At 41.1% G+C, this 19,617-nt stretch overlaps 1 protein-coding gene across 1 annotated transcript in view; it reads left to right on the top strand.

Moving 5' to 3' along the window:
- The window catches only part of IL20RB (interleukin 20 receptor subunit beta), a 28,922-nt gene extending 13,706 nt beyond the window's left edge, over positions 1-15,216 (top strand). Inside the window, exons 4-7 of the mRNA XM_060783929.2 lie at positions 5,815-5,936; positions 9,084-9,234; positions 11,427-11,572; positions 13,399-15,216. Coding sequence (XP_060639912.2) covers positions 5,815-5,936; positions 9,084-9,234; positions 11,427-11,572; positions 13,399-13,515 — 536 coding nt within the window. The 3' untranslated portion in view covers positions 13,516-15,216. The remainder of the gene's footprint in view (positions 1-5,814; positions 5,937-9,083; positions 9,235-11,426; positions 11,573-13,398) is intronic.
- Positions 15,217-19,617: the final 4,401 nt, after the last annotated feature.

Raw genomic sequence — 19,617 nt, 5'->3', positions numbered from 1 at the left:
GCACAAGGGTTTAACCCATTGCATCACCGGGGACTCCACAATGAAAGCTTAAAGTTGCCTGTCACTCTTGCCAGAGAAACATGTGGGGAGCAGCATCAGTACACAGGAGCCCACCAAACCTGGAACTGGCTTTTACAGAGATGGAAAACATGCCTCTAATATGTGTAACTAGTGTATGTGGTGGCACAGCGGGTTAAACCGCTGAGCTGCTGTACTTGCTGACCGAAAGGTTGGCGGTTCGAATATGGGGAGCAGGGTGAGCTCCTGCTATTAGGCCCAGCTTCTTCCAACCTAGCAGTTCAAAAACATACACATGTGAGCAGATCAATAGGTATCGCTTTGGTGGGAAGGTAACAGTTCTCCATGCAGTCAATATGGCTACATGATCTTGGAGGTGTCTATGGACAACGCCGAAAATAAAATAGGAACAACTAATGGCTCATTCATGGAAGAAAGCACTATGAGATATCCACACCTGAACCGGGCTTTAGCACAGCAGGTTAAACCACCTGCTGCAGTAAATCTTGTCAGTTGAAAGTCTGCCAGTTTGAAGCCCGGCTCAGGGTGAGCTCCTGGCCTTTAGCCCAGCTTCTGCCTACCTAGCGGTTCGAAAGCAAATGTGAGTAGATAAATAGGTAACGATTAAAAGCAGGGAGATATTCTAAGGCATAGAGCTCCCTGGTGGCACAGCAAGTTAAACCACTGAGTTGCTGAACTTGTTGACCGAGAGGTCGGCGGTTCAAATCCAGGGAGTGGGGTGGCTCCTGCTTTTAGCCCCAGTTTCTGCAAACCTAGTAGTTTGAAAGCATGCAAATGTGAGTAGATCAATAGGTACTGCTCTGGTGGGAAAGTAACGGTGCTCCATGCAGTCATGCCAGCCACATGACCTTGGAGGCATCTATAGACAACGTCAGCTCTTCGGCTTGGAAATTGAGAAGAGCACCACCCCTCAGAGTTGGACACGACTAGACTTAATGTCAAGGGAAACCTTTATCTTTACTAGTGTATATCTCCAGAACTGCCCAGTTCTTGGCCTACCTTTCAATGTTTCTGAGGCAATGTTCTGGAAAGGATTGGCTATTTTGATGTTGGCAAGCATTGGCTATTTTGATGTTGGTTGCTTTGTCCTTTGTACCACAAAGGCTTCTTTGTTTTGCTGCTGCTAGGTGACATGTGTATAAAGGGAAGGGAGAGAGGAAGGAAAGAGAGGAAAAAGAAGGGAAGGAGGGGGAAAGAAAGAAAAAGGAGGGAAGAAAGGGAAAGGAAAGGAGGAAAGGTATGAGGGGAGAGGGGAAAAGAAAGAAAAGAAAGGGTAGAGAAAGAAAAGAAAGACATACAGAGAGAGAGAGAGAAAGAAAATGACGGAAATGGAGTAAGGAAAAACAAGACCCACAAAGAGAGACCACCATTGCCAGAGTATTGCCATGGAGACATTGTGAGATAGACCTTCTCAGAGCTGGAGAAGGGAGAAAGTAGGTGGGCAGTTATCCCAATTACAACCGGGTGGTGTCAGGTATATACACTAGTTCAGTGGTTCTCAACCTGTGGCTCCCCAAGGTATTTTGACCTACAGCTCCCAGAAATCCCAGCCAGTTTACCAGCTGTTAGGATTTCTGGGAGTTGAAGGCCAAGACATCTGGGGACCCACAGGTTGAGAACCACTGCACTAGTTTATGTATACACTCTCATTAGGAAATTATTATTATTATTATTATTATTATTATTATTATTATTTGCTGCAGTGTGGAATTTAAGCAAACAACAACTGGAGGTGAACATTTAAAAAACTGAAGTTGCTGTCAGGTTTGACAGGAAATGTCCTGGCAAATATTGTCCTAGCAAATTACAATAATATTATTTTGGTTGTTTTTTTTAAAAAAACAACAACAACGAGATACTGCAACAAATAACACAATCTTCAGCAACTTTTGTTCTTTCTAGAGGAGCCCCTCTTGTCTTCTCTGATACATTATCCCGTCACACACACTAATTGCTTAACTATTCCTGGAGAAGGAGCCTAAGGGCCCCCATACATAGACACATACACAAACACATGCAAAAGACGTATTTCAAGTCTATGCAAGATTGTGAAATGCCAATCTCTGGTCTTGCAACCCAGTTTATTTACTCCTCTTCAGCCCTGAGGAACTTCTACTAGAAAAAACAAGAATGGATTTGGGGAAATAGAAGGAAAATGTAATATGATGTCCTGCATGGATGTGAGTCAGAGAGTGTACCTCTGTACTGGAAAAGTTACTTTCTTGGACTAAACAGACTGGCATTTGAGATGTAGCAAGACTCTTTGCTGATATTTGTTGTCATGTATCTTCAGGTAGATTCCACCTTACAACAGAGAATATGGTTTACCCAAGGTCACCTAGAGAGTTTCCATGAGTTTCAAACCCTATGGATATTGCCCAGTCTTGTAATGACACCACCTGCATTATGGTTGGGAGCAAGCCAGCGTGACCTGAGGCTTCAGTGCATCTCAGTCATGGGAGCCAGAAGCCTATGTCAGTTTTGGATCTGCTGGAGCACAAAAACATGTCAGCACCTGTACCAAAGTACTGGAAGTACTGAAGGTGTTGCCTAGTGTTCCATTGTGGAGCTTAGTAATTTGCAAGAAAAGGAATTGTAATGTTACTGCTGCCAACAAAATCTAGGTCAAAGCCAGTGTTTCATGGTGCAAGTCAGAGACAGGAAAGAGGAATTAATATATAAGTCAGTGTGTGCGTGTGTATCTATATAAATAAAAATGTAATGTTTGTTTGTGGGATTAACTTAACTCAAAAACCACTGGATGAATTGCCACCAAATTTGGCCACAAGACACCTACTAACCCAAGGAGTGACCATCACTCAAAAAATAATTTTGTCATTTGGGAGTTTTAGTTGCTGGAATTTATAGTTCACCTACAATCGAATAGCATTCTGAACTCCACCAATGATGGAATTGTACCAAACTTGGCACACAGAACTCCCATAACCAACAGAAAACACTAGAAGGGTTTGGTGGGCATTGACCTTGCGTTTGAGAGTTGTAGTTCACCTACATCCAGAGAGCACAGTGGACTTAAACAAACTTGGCACAAAGATTCCATATGGCCAAATATGAACACAGATGGAGTTTGGGGGAAATAGACCTTGACATTTGAGAGTTGTAGTTACTGGGATTTATAGTTCACCTACAATCAAAGAGAATTCTGAACCTCACCAACAACAGAATTGAGGCAAACTTCCCACACAGAACCTCCATGACCAACAGAAAATACTTAAGACCATCAATTCCAAGTCCCTTTACCATGGCAAGAAAAAATAATCAAAGCCTTCCTGACAAAGAGCCATCCAGCCATAGATATATATGATTCACACACACACACACAGATATAATATCATAGATTTGAAAGAGACCCCTAAAGAAGGACTATGATATTCCAGAGTAGGCAAACCAGACACTCTCCACATCAACACTGACAAAGAAACAACAAGAAATACTGTTTACCCACAAGCATCAAGAAATTACATATATTAGAAACCAACACTTTTTCATTACTTTATTTTCCAGATAACCAGACTGGGCCACAGCAACGCATGGCAGGGGACAGCTTGTGTGCGTGTGTGTGCGTGTGCGTTGATTTGTACCACAAAGGCTCCTAGATAGTTTGATGGATCTGGACCAAACTTGGCACATATACACTTCACTGTCCAACTTAAAATAAGGAGGTTGAATGAAGAGAACTATCCCTATTGGGCCCAGAGTTTAAGGAAATAGAAGGAATTAAGTGGATTTAATGTGTCTAGGTAAAGTGGCTCTTTTGTGATGTCACTGGAAAAGAAAGGGAGTGAAGTGGCTTAGCTCCTGCTAGGTGACATGTGTAGAGGAGGGGAGTAAGGAAAGAAATAACAAAAGAAAAAGAAGGGAAAGAAAGAAAAAGGAGGGAAGGAAGAGAGGAAGAGAAAGAAAATGAGGGAAAGTATGAGAAGAAATAAATAAAAAGAAAGAATGAAAGAGAAAGGATAGGAAGAAAGTGCTTCAACAGCCTGGCTGCCCAGCCATAGCAACACCTGATGAATGACTCCTTGTGTCTTTATTGTATAAGATCAAGAGCAGATTGAAGCGCACAAATAAGAAACAATTATATCTTGTAAGCCACTCTGAGTCCACTTTGGGGTGAGAAGGGCAGCATATTAATGCAGTAAATAAATAAATAAATAAATAAATAAGAAAGAAGGGACAAAGCAAGAGAGGGATTCAAGGAAAAGAAAGGGACAGAAAGGAAGGAAGGAAAACAGAAGAGAAGGAAGGTGTATGAGGGAAAGCAAGGGAAGGAAGGAAGAAAAGAGAGAGGGAGAAAGAATATGAAGGAAATGGTGGAAGGAGAGAAAATACCACAAAGAGAGCCTTCCCATCACTGCCAGAACACTGCCATGCAAAGATTGTGAGGTAGCCCTTCTAAGAGCTAGAGAAGAGAGAAAGAAGGGGGCAGCAGGGCAACACCAGTTATACATATGTGCTTATTTCTGATACATAATTTAGATCACAAAAATTGAACATCTGCCTGGCAAATGTTACTAGCCAATGGGTTGCTGTAGGGTTTTCAGGGTGTATGGCCATGTTCTAGAAGTATTCTCTCCTGATGTTTTGCATGCATCTGTGGCAGGCATCCTCAGAGGTTGTGAGGTCTGTTGGAAACTAGGAAAATTGGGTTTATATATCTGTGGAATGTCCAGGGTGGGAGAAAGAACTCTTGTCTGTTGGAGCTAGGTGTGAATGTTTCAATTGGCCACCTTGATTAGCATTTGATGGCCTGACAGTAGCATTAGCATTTGATGGCCGGGGGAATCCTTTATTGTGAGGTAATTAGCTGTCCCTGATTGGAACTCCAATTGAAACATTCACACCTAGCTCCAACAGACAAGAGTTCTTTCTCCCACCCTGGACTTTATACATTTCAGACTTGGGAAATAGATTCATTATATAAAAGGATAAAAGTTATACAGAAAGAAATAGATAACGAGGTAGCTGCTTGATCCTAGTTTTGTGGTTTTGTCTTTGGGCGTCTGAGCATGGAGATGATGGGATTATATAAATGTCTTTTCCCAGGCCAGCCAAACAATGAATGTTGAAATGGTCAAAGCCTCCTTTGTCCCTGAGTCATACCCAGGAGCTGGTTCTAGTGTGGCACAATATCTGGATGCAGAGGCCAATGTCTCTTGTCTCAGAAGTAAAATGGAATATATTTAATAAAATGGAACAAAGTGGAATAAAATATAGTTTATGGTTAGGCGGATATAGGAGAGAAGCAAGGGTCTGGGAGTGGTGGGACTTCATGCAAAATACAGGATGTCGCTTCATCTCATTCTAGCTTGTTGCCCTTGGAAAACTATACATTCCTAACTATAAATCCCTTTTTGTTATGGGTGGGGTTAGCAGTGTTCCATAACAATTCTAATAAATAGCATTACATAATAACTAACCTGGGCAACTCTGGGTACATAAGTTCTGGGGACACATCAACAGCAAGGCCCCGTAGAAACTGTTATGGCTCCCTGGGTTGATATGTAGCAAGCATTCCTTCCTGTTTTGGGGGATTTCTGCATTGTAACATGACAGAAGGAAGAGGGGCCGACCAAGGGCAAGATGGATGGATGGCATCCTTGAAGTGACTGGACTGACCTTGAAGGAGCTGGGGGTGGTGACGGCCAACAGGGAGCTCTGGCATGGACTGGTCCATGAGTTCACGAAGAGTCGGAGACGACTGAACGAATGAACAACAACAACAACATGACAGATATTACTCTTTTTTTTCTACAGCCTCCCTCATTCCACCTCTGTTGAATGTTATAGCAGATGGATATCATTTGCTCGTGGAGTTAGAACATCTTGGACCTGCCTTTGAATTTAGAATATTTTACTGGAGAAAGGGCCAACATGAGGTACATTTTGGTCTTGTGTCGGAAATGAAAACTCAGTGGTCAGCACACTAAGGAAATGGGAGTATTTTGTCTTCAGATATATCTCCACTACACAATTACATTAATTTCATACCACTCCGAATTTGTCTCAACTCCATTCTAAGAAAGGGTTTTTAAAATTTTAATCTACATCTGGCCCTGCCATAATGTTTTTAAATCTTTTGTGTGTTATTGCTTATATGTTCAACTGTATTATTTATATTGTTTTATTTGCTTGTTTTTTGGTGTATTGTTGTGTTTGTATTTGATGGGTTTGGCCTCATGTAAGCCGCCCCAAGTCCCTTCGGGGAGATGGTGGCCGGGTACAGATAAAATTTATATTATTATTATTATTATTATTATTATTATTATTATTAGTTTGAAGAGGCACTTATACTACTGTGTCAAAGTCCATTGCCCTGAGCTCTAAGCTTTTATCTACACTGGAGAATTAATTGAACTGATTTAATCTTCAGTCCTTTCCTTCTGAGGGTATCTTGGGAATAAGGTTCAGGGTAGCGGACTAAAGGTTAGTAGCAGAGAATCCTGAGTGCCACCAAACTATACATCTTAGTATTCTTTAGGCTGAAGCCATGACACTTGAAGTGGTATGAAACTGATATCATTGTATAGTACAAATATACCATGGCAATGTGTGAAGCAGTAAATAAAAGTTCTTTCTGACTTCAAGTATGAACTTCTCAGTTGCAAGACAAGAACAAAGCACCATTGCTAACAGGTTATGTCTGTTATGTTTAGGGAGCTGGTTGGAGCTGGTTTCCTTGAGAAAACTCCCAAAAAACTTTGGTCTTCATAATAATGTACAATTACAACATTTTGATACCACTTTAGCAGCCATGGCTAGGAAAACCTGGGATTTGTGGCTTGGCAAGGTACCAGAGCTCTCCTGCAAAGGAATCTAAGTACAAAGCTACAAATCCCAAGATTTCATAGAACAGTTCTGGCAGATAAAGTGGTATCAAATTACTGGAACTGTGTAGTGAGAAAGATATTTTACCTTTATCTTTCTAAGCTTCAGAAACTGTACAAAATTCTGCTCTCTATATACATAAGAGTCAAAGTATGTATGTTTATTGCTTTGTACCACAAAGGCTGTTGTTAGGTGAAGTGATCCTCTGGTTTCACTGAATTAGCTGTTGCTAGGTGAAGTGGCTGTCTGTAATGTCACTGGGAAAGAATGGTGACATGTGTATGAGGAAGGAAGGGAAAAAGAAAGGAAATAAAGGAAATGAGATGGAGGGGGAGAAAGATAAAGGAGGGAAGACAGGAAGGAAGGAAAAGAAAGGAAAGATATGAGGGAAGGGGAAAAGGTCTGAGGAGAGGAAAGGAAAGAAGAAGGACGGACAGACGGACACAGGAGGGGAGTCGTCCCTCTGACATCTGGGCTACACTGGATATATACAATAGTATTTTATAATGGGCAGTTGATGTTTGGAATTAAGTGAGGGGAGATTTTTAATTTACTACTGTAGTTTCCTATAATTCCATCCTAGTTTGTAGTTGCTACTTTGATAAAGCCCGGGTAAATAAATATGTAATTTAAACAAAAACTAGCTCATTTTTAAACTACCTTGAAATTCTATCATAATAAGCCAGGATTTCGCCAGCAACCACCAACAGTGTTCCAGAGAATACTGATCAGCTTTCCTGGGCTGCTCCAGGCAATGACAATGACCAAAATTACCAATAAGCCAATCTTTATCTCTGGTTTGATTCAAATTATATCTCTTTGAATTCCCATCTTCCTGTTCTCATACCAACCCAGAATCACAAACCAAGATTTCTTCTTGGCCTTTTGAGACTGGCTTGTTTAGAAAGGAAGAAATCAAGGATCCTGGTTTAGATGTACCCAAATAAACCATAACATAAGGTTACTCAGTTTCTTTAGCTACTGCTGCAGGCATAAGAAGCCAAACAATTGTGATTGGAGAGTGTGTTTCCTTTTTCATGGCATCTAGTAAAGACCAGTGTATATACCAGGTGTCAGAGGAGTCATTGCCCGCATGCTTTCTCCTCTTTCCTGTTCTGAGATGGTCTATCTCAAAATGTCTCCATGGTAATGCTCTATAATGGTGGGCAGGTTCTCTTTGTGGCTTTTTATTTCTTTCCTCCATTTTATTTATTTATTTACGACATTTATATGCCACCCTTCTCACCCCGAAGAGGACTCTGAGCGGCTTACAAGATACAAATATATTATATTATTAGTACAATATCAGTATTATATATTACTATATTGTACTATACCATTATATTGTAAAATTATTAGTAATATTACATGTAATATAAAATATATAATTATATCATATCATTATTAGTATTATATTGTATTTCCCTCATACACCTTCCCCCCTTCCCTCCTCCCTTCTTGTCTTTCTTTCTCTCCTTTATTTCCCTCCCTCCCTTTTTTATTCCCTTTCTTTCTCTTCCCTTTCTCTTTTTCCTTCCCTTTTCTCATACCTTTTTATTTTCTTTCTTTTCCTTCCTTACTTCTTTCACTCCCTTTTCTCTCCCGCTCTTCCTTCTGCCTTCCTTTTCCTTCCCTTCTTTCTACTTCTTTCCTCCTCTCTCCTATTTTTCCATCTTTCCTTTCTCTTCTTCCTCCCTCTCTTTGCTTTTCTTTCTTCCTTCCTTCCTCCCTCCCTTCCTTCCTTCCTCTCCCTTTTTTCTATTTTTCTTTCTTTCCATCCCCCTTCCCCTCATGCACATGTCACATAGCAACAGGCAATGTGATTCACTCCCTTTTCTTCCCAGTCAGATAACAGAGGGCCACTTCACCTAGCCACAGCCAAAATGATTCACGTTTTGTTGTTGTTGTTGAAACCCCTCGGTTATTTTAAGTTGGATAGTGAAGAGTATGTGTGACAAGTGTGGTCCAGATCCATCAAGCCATGTAGGAGCCTTTGTGGTATAAACCAACCATTCAACCAACCAACATACATACATACATTGACTTATAGAAGGTGGTGATGATGGCGATAATGATAATGATGAGAGCTCAGTATATCTAGAGGTCAGCTACAATTCCAATGCAGTGATGCACACCATGTTGCCAAGGATTGCTATCATGTTTGGAAACCCCTTTCACCCTGGATTTTGCAAAAGCAGATGCGACGCAAAGTGGTGAGAGACAGCAGCACAGCTATACATCTGGGGACTATGGAAGCTGAAACTGAATACTGCGTGAAAGCCCAAACATATGTTGAGGCCATCAATCGAAGCAGCAATTTCAGTGAGGTGCAGTGCGTGAGAGCTGGAGGTAAAAAAAATAAAAAATAGAATTTGAGACTTCCTTCTAGGCTCATCTCTTGCTTAATATAGGAAATGTAGGCATAGATCATTCCCCTAGAAAATCTCCAACAAGGAAAAACCTATTCTGGATCTGTTATTGAATTGCTTTTACTATATTGAAAAGAAGAAGGGAATAGCTGGCCTCCAAACCTAATCTGGCCAATAACTATCCCAGACTGGTTTATAAATGGTCTAGAGGTCCAGTGGAATCAAACTCATTTTCACCAATGGCCACATCAACCTATGATTGCCTTCAAGGGGCCACTTGTAATTGTAAGACTGTATAAATATAACTACATTGCCCTGGCATTGAAAGCCTTGCAGGCCACATAATATGGCATGGTGTGCTAGATTCATCCCATGGGGCCTTACATCTGACATGGGTGACATCTAGATACTTCCCTGCAAAGCCACACCCCTGCTGAACCCCCTCCTCACCTGCATTGCACTCAGTCCCTACGAATACAGATGTTATCTCCAAGTAGGGATTGGAAATAATAGTGATTCCTCCCTATCAGTGCTCACTCTTTCAGTTGGGAAGGCCAGTTTTCCCCGATGCTCTCTAGTCTTCTGTAATATCTGACCAAAAAGAATAGCAGGAAGCTTTGGCTGAACTGTGTGCCTCCTAGTGAGATGACAGTACAGGGTAGTATTAGTTTCCCAGACCTGCAGCCAGGGAAATTCTGATGTCATGGGTTGGCCACATTGCAATATCTACGTATATCCCTTGTCATCTGGCCCACTCAGGGTGAAGAACTGATCTTGAGTCCTAAATCAGATTCTCAATCCATTTGGCTCACTTAAGGCTTAGGATCTAACCCAGGAGCCTGGATCAGGTGTTCACCCTGGTTCTCAATTGATATCTACTCTTCTGTAACTTAAGCCCATTTCAAGTTAGCTCTTTCTTCCTGGAGCAGCAGCGAATAAGTATTTGAACGCATATTTGGTATATTATAGTCATTAGTCAGGTATATGGAGAGTTAAAAAGAAGCACCACTGTGCTTTTCCTTCGCCTCTTTTCTAGGCTCAACATAACACATTCCTTCATCCAGATTCCTTTATAAAATTTATTTTCTATTACTTCTTTGTTTACATCCCCAGAACCCATCTCAGTTATTATTCAAATGTGACTCTCTGTGATGAGTGGTGGTACTCACATATTATACATTTAACATTTATTGCAATCTACAAGATAATTAAATGTTCATCTTATGGGAAGGTTTTCACATCTAACAAACCTTCTACACAGCATATTGCTAAGATAACATGCATTTTGGAATGTTCCTAATGCTAATACCCAAACTTCAACTTACTTAAGCATGGTCAAAGACCACTTTATCAACATGGAAACAGGGATTTTCTGCATTCTGTACTATGTCAAGTTCAGTGACAGTTGTGGACAAGGTGCGGATTAAAACATTTCCTGGGAGGCTGAGCAGGATGTATTTGTCACTCACTCACACATACACAGAGCAACTCTTAACAGTGGCTGTCCAGATCTTCAGAAGTCCCTTAGGATTTCTTTTCAGAAGCAGGAGAGACATCTATATACAAAACATTGCTCTTTGCCATAGTCCCCCTAAAAAAAAGCCCAGAAATGTATGCAACATATGGGGGTTCTGTGACAGATAACCAGACATTTAAAACGTTTTCTGGTAATGAAAAATCTGAAAAGTAGTTTTGAAGTGCAAGTCACAGAAGGACTTGTGGTAAACATACAATTGGTTTAAAACAAGTGCAGATATGTAATGTAATTCCTTGATTCTCAAGCACATTTCCTTCATATAAACCAATGAAAAAAAAGGATATGTCTTAGAATCATACATGTGCATGCATATATATATATATATATATATATATATATATATATAAGAGAGAGAGTTGGTGGTACTGAAATTAGTGTGTGTCTTACAATTAATGGCATTTTAGAATGGAAGGAATACAATAATTTCAAGCATTTAATTTACTACTTGGGGAAACTCCTTTTTAAGAACTACTTTTTGCATACTCCATCCCAATTAGTAGCCATGACTTGTAGTTTTAAAAAGGTTAATGTTCAAAACTCTGACTGGTTACTATACTCTTTTCTCAAATATTGTCACTGGCAAATTTCTTGTATTTTTCTGCAATCCTAGTAACTGCACTCTCTTTTATGTCCAGATGGCAAAGGAATATGGGCAACATTTGCCCCACTCTTCTTGGTCATATTTATTCTATCCGCTTTGTTGTTTCCTTGGGTTATATGGAAAATCTGCCGGATCTGCCAGTATTCCTGCTGCCCAAACGAAAACATGCCAGACACTTTGGTAAGAAATGTTCGGAGCACTTCATCCTTTAAAGCTTGGGAAATTCTGGGAGTTGTAGTAAAAATATAACTTTCCCAATGCTTGCTTTATTATTTTCCTCCTAAGCAAGTAGAAGTGGTACCCTTATCCTGTTTTAATAAGCTCCTGGCTGGTAATGGGCCTCCAACGAAATTTAATGGTGAGAGACTAGGGGTGCGAATACACTGTGGAATTAATGCAGTATTACACCACTTTAATATCCATGGTTCAATGATATTGAATCATAAGAATTGTAGGTTTACATGATCATTAGCCTTATCTACCAAAGAGTGCTTCTGCTTCCCCAAACTACAACTTTCAGATTTCCATAGCATTGAGTCGTATCAGTTAAAATGGTGTCAAACTGCATTAATTCTACAATGTTGATGCACCCTAGGATAGATAAAAGGACCTTTTCACATGATTAAAATGATAGAATTTGCTACCCCAGAATATACCAATACCTACAAATATGGTTTTAATATGATCCTGTATGATCAGCTACCGGGGGGACAGAAGTGGGAGACTACAGCACTGATTTTATACCTGCAGGCTTTCCAGATGTATCTGGTTGTGCACCATGTACATTGAATGCAATCTAGGTCTTTTGTATGATTCAATTTTAGCAGAGTCTCTATTTCTGTTACCTGGAACATAATTGAAATGCATGATCTGTGATTGGTCTTTCACTTGATGCACGCAATCAGATTTGAACATTATTTTCCTATTAAAATAGTACAAACCAATTGTTTTTCTACAAAAATCATGTTTTTCTTTCTTTTTATCTTAGCCTAGCATATATATCCAGTGTTGCTAGGTTTTTGGAGGGGCCACTGCTCCCCTTCTTTCTCTTTCCCTTCCCCCATACTGTTCCCTCTTTCTCCCTTCCTTCCTTTTCCTTTCTTTCTTTCTTTCACATTCCCACCCTTCCTAGGTGTTGCCAGGTGAGGACGACAGCATCTGTGGTACAGGCTCTTTGACTGTTGCAAGGTGAATTGGCCTTTTGTGGTGTCATTAGATTGGCTATGGCTAGGTGAAGGATTGGCTACTAAGCTGGAGAAGGGTGGAACAGGACAGGAAGGAAAGAGGAAAAAGAAAGGGAAGGAAGGGAGAATGAAAAAGGAGGAAAGAGAGAAGAAAGGGGGGAAAGATAGATAGGGAAGAGAGATAGAATAGATGAAAGCAGTGATTCCTCCGACACTTGTGCAACACAAGGTATATACGCTAGTAGATAGATATAAGCAGCTGTAGCTCTCCATACATCCATACCCTCACCAGCACTAGCCAGCGTATGCAATGGTGGGAGCAGATAGAAACTTGAGTCTATCAGCCTCTGGCAGTCCATAATTGGCACTGAGAGGCATTAGAGGCTGCACCTAAGAGTCACATACAGCTCACTATAATATATTTCTGTCACTTTGCCTTCTCCAATGACAGAATAATATTACATTGTTTTAAAGTTTGCCTTTTGTGACTGTGAGGTGGATAAGAGTGTCTTGCACTATAAGCCAAGAGCATGTAGCATTCTCTCTCTCTCTCTCTCTCTCTCTCTCTCTCTCTCTCATACAACTCCTCCTTACATACAGTAACCATTTGGGTTACTTATGAAAAACATGAAAGTAAAACATGGGACTTAATTTACTGAAATTGCAACTATAACAATACCTAACTATTTGTGTAGGGCTTGGAACTAAACTACGTTTTTGCCTTTTAGAATATTTTTGAAGTTCTGGCACAATCTGGTACTTTGTTTTTCTGCAACAGAGTGAACGTTTCCCCCGATTAAGCAGCTTTCTTTCCTCTTCCAGAAACTAACAGGATCACCTGCTAGGATGCTAAATTACAAGGGAGAGGAGATCGAGAAGTGCGATGAGTTTGTGCAAGTGCTGCCCCCTGAAGAGTTTCTTCTCCTTTTGGATTCATGAAAACCTTTCACATCACACACAAGACGCAAACTGCAAAATAAGAGCTCAGTCTCTACCTTCATCTTTGCAAAGCCAAGCTGGGCACACACAACTTTTCTGTATGAGAAGGATCAGGTTGCTTTCTTTGAAAGAAAAAGTGCCACATGGTAAGCCAGACTACAGTTCAGGTGCACAAGATTTTAGGAGGAAAGTCGGTGCAAATCTACTATCTCCTGTTGACAGAGAATAGAAGCCACCATGTGAAAGAAACATACACAATGATCATAAATATTTGTTGTCATCTGCTGAACTAAGATGTTGGGATGTTGGTTGTTCAGGATGACAATGTTTTGTATACAGAAGAATAGTCTTGGTAGAAGACAAATGTCAAAATCTACATTGATGTTGATTTTGAAGGACAGATCTCTGGCAATGAGCAAGAGATAGACATCTAGGGATGGAGTGCGGGTTGTGAAAAACATAATTTGCATACATGTCGTACAGGTTCAGTTCTTTGCATAGACATTTAAAAAGGTCACATAGCAGGTGATGTAAAAGAGATCTTGTCTGAGATTATGGAGAGTTAGTGACTGGGATAAATGGGATAGAGTCTGAATTGGTATAAAACAGCATCCTATATTCTGCATAACTAATATTTCCAGTAAACTGCATGTAGATTAATATTCTTCATAGGCATTCTTCCATCACAAACAAGAAGACTGTTTGGAAATGGGATATTTTATTGATGAGCTCACATGGCCACTGATTAACCTTCATGTGTAAATTGGTTTCAACAGACAGGTCATTGTTACATACATTTAACTCTTGCAGATTACAACCACAAGGAAGTAAAACAAAACTGATCTTTACAATACCCACTTGGCAAAGAACAGCAATTAGGAACTTGAAAACAATTTCAAGTAAAACTATTTCTGGGACAGAGTTTACGCCAGAGGTTGGGAAGATCTGATCCTCCAAAAGTCTCCCACCCTGGACATTCCACAGATATATAAACCCAATTTTCCTAGTTTCCAACAGACCTCACAACCTCTGAGGATGCCTGCCATAGATGCAAGCAAAACATCAAAAGAGAATGCTTCTAGAACATGGCCATATAGCCCGAAAAACCTACAACAACCCAGATCCTCCAAATATTTGGGGTTACAGCTTCTAGAATCCTTTAGCGTTGACCATGCAGTTTGGCTCTGAAAATTGTAGGCAAAAACATCCAGAGTTAAATGACCCACAATTTTAAATGAAAATGTATAGAAATTTTGTATGGGATTAAAAAAAAAAAAAAAACAGGCATTGATATGCTTGGAAAATATGTTTGTAAAACTGAAATGTTCTAACATGTGATGTGGTTGTTCTTGTGTGCCCTTAAGTCATTTTCAGTTTACAGTGACCCTAAGGCAAACCTGCAGTGGGATTTGCTCAGAAATTGTTTACCATTGCTTTTGATAATCAGTACACAAATGATCACCCGTCTGTTTTTTTATATATTTTGATTTCAGTCAATAAACAACTATAAAATCTTATGTAATGTCTTAGGTCTTTGTTTATGAAATATATTTTATATACTTTAGTCAATTCTAGTTTGCTATGTGACCAATGAAAAGGCATAAAAGGCATTATGTAATATGGACAAGTGGTGTTGCTGCAGACAGATGTGGGAATTGAAAGAAAGCACTAGCAGATCTCAGTAAGGAATTTGCATGCAGTTCCTACTCAGCAAATCTGGGAAAACCAGGTTGTGTAATAGTACTATTACAAGAATAAACTAGGGTTGCCGCATTTTCCTTTCCGTTTCTCTCCACACAAGATAGGCTTTCCACAAATATAGCATTTCTCCAAGGACTGGCTCTAGAAAGATGTTAAGTAAATTTCTACCTGTTACCCAAGCTGACCATTCTTTAAACAAAAGCAACCTGCTTCAAGGAAAGGTGGTTCAGTTCACTTTGGAGGAGATAGGGTTCACTAGATTCTTTTTGCACTGTCTGCCAGGGTTATAATTGTGGTTCTGGAGGAGATGTAGTTTTAAAAGGAAATTTTCAGAGATGTTCCCAATGCCCATATGTTTTGATTTACTGCCATATTGGCCTGTTTCTGCAGTAGGCCTTTGTTTACAGAAAATGCTGTCTGTTTGAGAAAATCGTGCTGCGAAGGGTAACAGTACATCCAGACAAAACCAGCTAGCTAGTGGATACCTAGAACCCTCTAGTTTACCAGGCCCTCTGGAATTATGTTTGAAACAGACTAACAGATATGATTGATTCATTAAGGCAGTCATGGTCAGAAACAATAGACTATAGTTGTACTATAGTTGTTAGGGTCCCACATGTGATAATATGTCAATCAAAATCATAAACAACCAATGAGCAGCTGTAAAGCTAGCTTAGACCAATGAAATGATTTGTCTGTGGGAACCAATGAGAATGTGTATGCCAAAAATGATAAAAGCTCTGCAGACAAACCTTTGATTGCATTCCTATGTGCATGTTTGTCGATACAGTGTTCTCTCGCTACTTCGCGGTTTGCTTTTAGCGGACTCGCTGTTTTGCGGTTTTTCAATAAATATTAATTTAAAATATATATCGCGGTATTTTTGCTGTTTCATGGGTTTTTGCTGCCTTCGCTCTCCAACACACTTTCCCTCCTCGGTCCTTTCTCCCTTGAAGGGCCTTTCCTTCCTGCGTTCTCTCTCTTCACCTGGTGAAGGGAAAGGTGAGGAGGGCTTGCTTTCTTTCCTTCTTTGCCACCGCACTGACAGGGAGGCAGGTACGGGGAGCCCCGGGGGAAGGGGGGGAGGAGGAGGAAACCTCATGCACAGCTACCCATGCGGAAGATTCAGGAGTGTTTTAAAAGAAACAGGTACAGTACATGTACTGTACAGAACAGTGTGGGAAAGGTTATTAAGGGAAAGGATTATGTAGTGTATATGTGTGGGGAGGGTTTATTTTAAGTTTATAAAGACTTTAAAAAGTGTAGGTAAAAGGTAAAGGTTGTCCCCTGACATTAACTCCCCTAAGTTTGGGCATTTGGAGTGCCCCCTCCCCCCCCCCCATCGGTGCACCTTCACTTCTTTTTTGACTTGGGTGATGGTTGGAGTATTTATATAGGTATCTATCTGTGTGTGATTTTGGCAACTGGACTGATTGATAAATGGCAAATAGAGGGAGAAAACGTGGAGACAGTGACAGACTTTGTATTTCTAGGTGCAAAGATTACTGCAGATGCAGACTGCAGCCAGGAAATCAGAAGACGTTTACTTCTTGGGAGGAAAGCAATGACCAATCTCAATAAAATAGTGAAGAGTAGAGACATCACGCTGGCAACCAAGATCCACATAGTTAAAGCAATGGTATACCCTGTAGTAACCTACGGATGTGAGAGCTGGACCATAAGGAAGGCTGATAGAAGGAAGATAGATGCTTTTGAACTGTGGTGTTGGAGGAAAGTTCTGAGAGTGCCTTGGACCGCGAGAAGATCCAACCAGTCCATACTTCCAACTGCTCACTGGAGGGAAGGATATTAGAGGCAAAGATGAAGTACTTTGGCCACATAAGGAGAGGAGAGGAAAGCTTGGAGAAGATCATGATGCTGGGAAAATGGAAGGAAAAAGGAAGAGGGGCCAACCAAGGGCAAGATGAATGGATGGTATCCTTAAAGTGACTGGCTTGACTCTGAAGGAGCTGGAGGTGGTGACGGCCAACAGGGAGCTCTGGCATGGGCTGGTCCATGAGGTCACGAAGAGTCGAAAGCAACTGAACAAATAAACAACAACAAAATTAATATATGTGCTAGCACTTGGTATTGATCGTGCTTCCTGCAGTGGGGCAACAAATACTCCGTCACACTCTGGAAGCCATGGTTTAATTATTTCAGGATTTGAGGTCCTCTGAATGATATGACACTTATTTGCCTGCTTGCTCTGCCTCTTTAGCTCCAGTTCTCCCCAATATCTTCTATATAAATAAAAATGTAATGTTCGTTTGTGGGATTAACTTAACTCAAAAACCACTGGACGAATTGACACCAAATTTGAACACAAGACACCTATCAGGCCAATGAGTGACCACCACTCAAAAAATTGAGCTTATCATTTGGGAGTTATAGTTGCTGGGATTTATAGTTTACTTACAATCAAAGAGCATTCTGAACTCCACCAATGGTGGAATTGAACCAAACGTGGCACACAAAACTCCCACGACCAACAGAAAACACTAGAAGGGTTTGGTGGGCATTGACCTTGAGTTTGGGAGTTGTAGTTCACCTCCATCCAGAGAGCACTGTGGACTCAAACAATGATGGATCTGGACCAAACTTGGCACGAATATTCCATATGCCCAAATATGAACACAGATGGAGTTTGGGGGAAATAGACCTTGACATTTGGGAGTTGTAGTTACTGGGATTTATAGTTCACCTACAATCAAAGAGCATGTTGAACCCCATGAGATAGAACTCATAGAAATGAGGAAAATGGAAGGAAAAAGGAAGAGGGGCCAATCAAGGGCAAGATGGATGGATGGTATCCTTGAAGTGACTGGCTTGACTGAAGGAACTGGGGGTGGTGACGGCTGACAGGCTGGTCCATGAGGTCACAAAGAGTCGGAAGCGACTGAACAAATAAGCAACAACATCAATATGTGTGGGTTTTCTGTAAACTCTGTGACTCAACTATTGATTGGGTTTGCAACCGTACCTCGCGAAGGCTGATCTGGCCGGGGTGGTCCATGCCTTGGTCACCTCTAGATTGGACTACTGCAATGCGCTCTACGTGGGGCTGCCCTTGAAAACGGCTCGGAAGTTCCAACTGGTCCAACGAGCAGCGGCCAGGATGTTAACTGGGGCCCCTTACAGAGAGAGGTCAACCCTCCTGTTCAAGGAGATCCACTGGCTGCCGTTTATTTTCTGAGCCCAATTTAAGGTGCAGGTGCTTACCTACAAAGCCCTGAACGGTTTGGGACCATCCTACCTGCGTGACCGCATCTCCGTCTACAAACCCACGCCCTCACTTCGGTCAGCTGGAGAGGCCCTGCTTATGATCCCGCCTGCGTCGCAAGCGCGTTTGGTGGGGACACGAGACAGGGCCTTTTCTGTGGTGGCCCCCCGACTCTGGAACACCCTCCCCAAAGATCTTAGACAGGTCCCTACACTGGCAGTCTTTAGAAAGAACCTGAAGACCTGGCTGTTCCGATGTGCCTTCCCAGAATAGGAAATCTCCAATACCAAGTCCCAGAAGCACTTTATTAAAACTAAGATTACTGCACACTGCACTTGCCCTATAAGCCTTATATACCACCTGTCACATCAGCACTTTTAATCCTGTACCCATTACTCTGGCCCGGCCCAGTTTTATTGTGTCTTAGTGTATTGTTTATTGCTTGTTGTTTATTTATATTGCTTTAATTGTTTTTAATTTGCCTTTGGTTTGTATTGTTGTATTGTGCGTTGAGGCCTTGGCCTTTGTAAGCCGCATCGAGTCCTTCGGGAGATGCTAGCGGGGTACAAATAAAGTTTAATAATAATAATAAAATAATAATAATTTGCAGATAACTACTATGACATTTAGAAATGGCAGTTTTCCTTCATTTTCTTTTTCCATAGTGAATTGGATGTTTGGGTGGATGCTGCTGAGGTGGTCCAGGAACTTGTTCAGCTCTTTTTCTCCATTTTCTCTGGTTATCCCTTCTTTTCCAATATCATAAGCGCTGGTTGTTTCCAAAATGGCAGCATGGGTGGGGAGAATTAACAGGAAAACGAGGAAATGGTTTCACTCCTTCAGCCCCTCCCTCCCTTGGAAAATGGGTTCTCCTTCTCTCTCTCTCTGGCGCCTCCTTGTGGCCTCCCCCTCAGATAGTGAAACTAGCCAAAGTTATTATAATAACGGACATTTTGTAAATGTCGCTACAGTTTTCCATTTCTCTGTGGAGGCGCCTTGTATTCACAGAAGCGCCAGAGCAGACACAAACAGCCATGGGCCTAATCTGACCTTCCAGCTGGAAACGGAACAAAGATGGCGCCGACTTCAACAAGCAAACGGCAGCGAAAAGGCCTGGAATTGAAAGCCCGCACAGCGCATGCGTAGAATGCTCGACGTCAGTTGAGGCGGGCTTACGT

Source organism: Anolis sagrei, chromosome X (genome assembly GCF_037176765.1).
Source record: "Anolis sagrei isolate rAnoSag1 chromosome X, rAnoSag1.mat, whole genome shotgun sequence".
NCBI classification, from domain to species: Eukaryota; Metazoa; Chordata; class Lepidosauria; order Squamata; family Dactyloidae; genus Anolis; species Anolis sagrei.
This window is presented reverse-complemented; position numbering and strand designations above follow the sequence as displayed.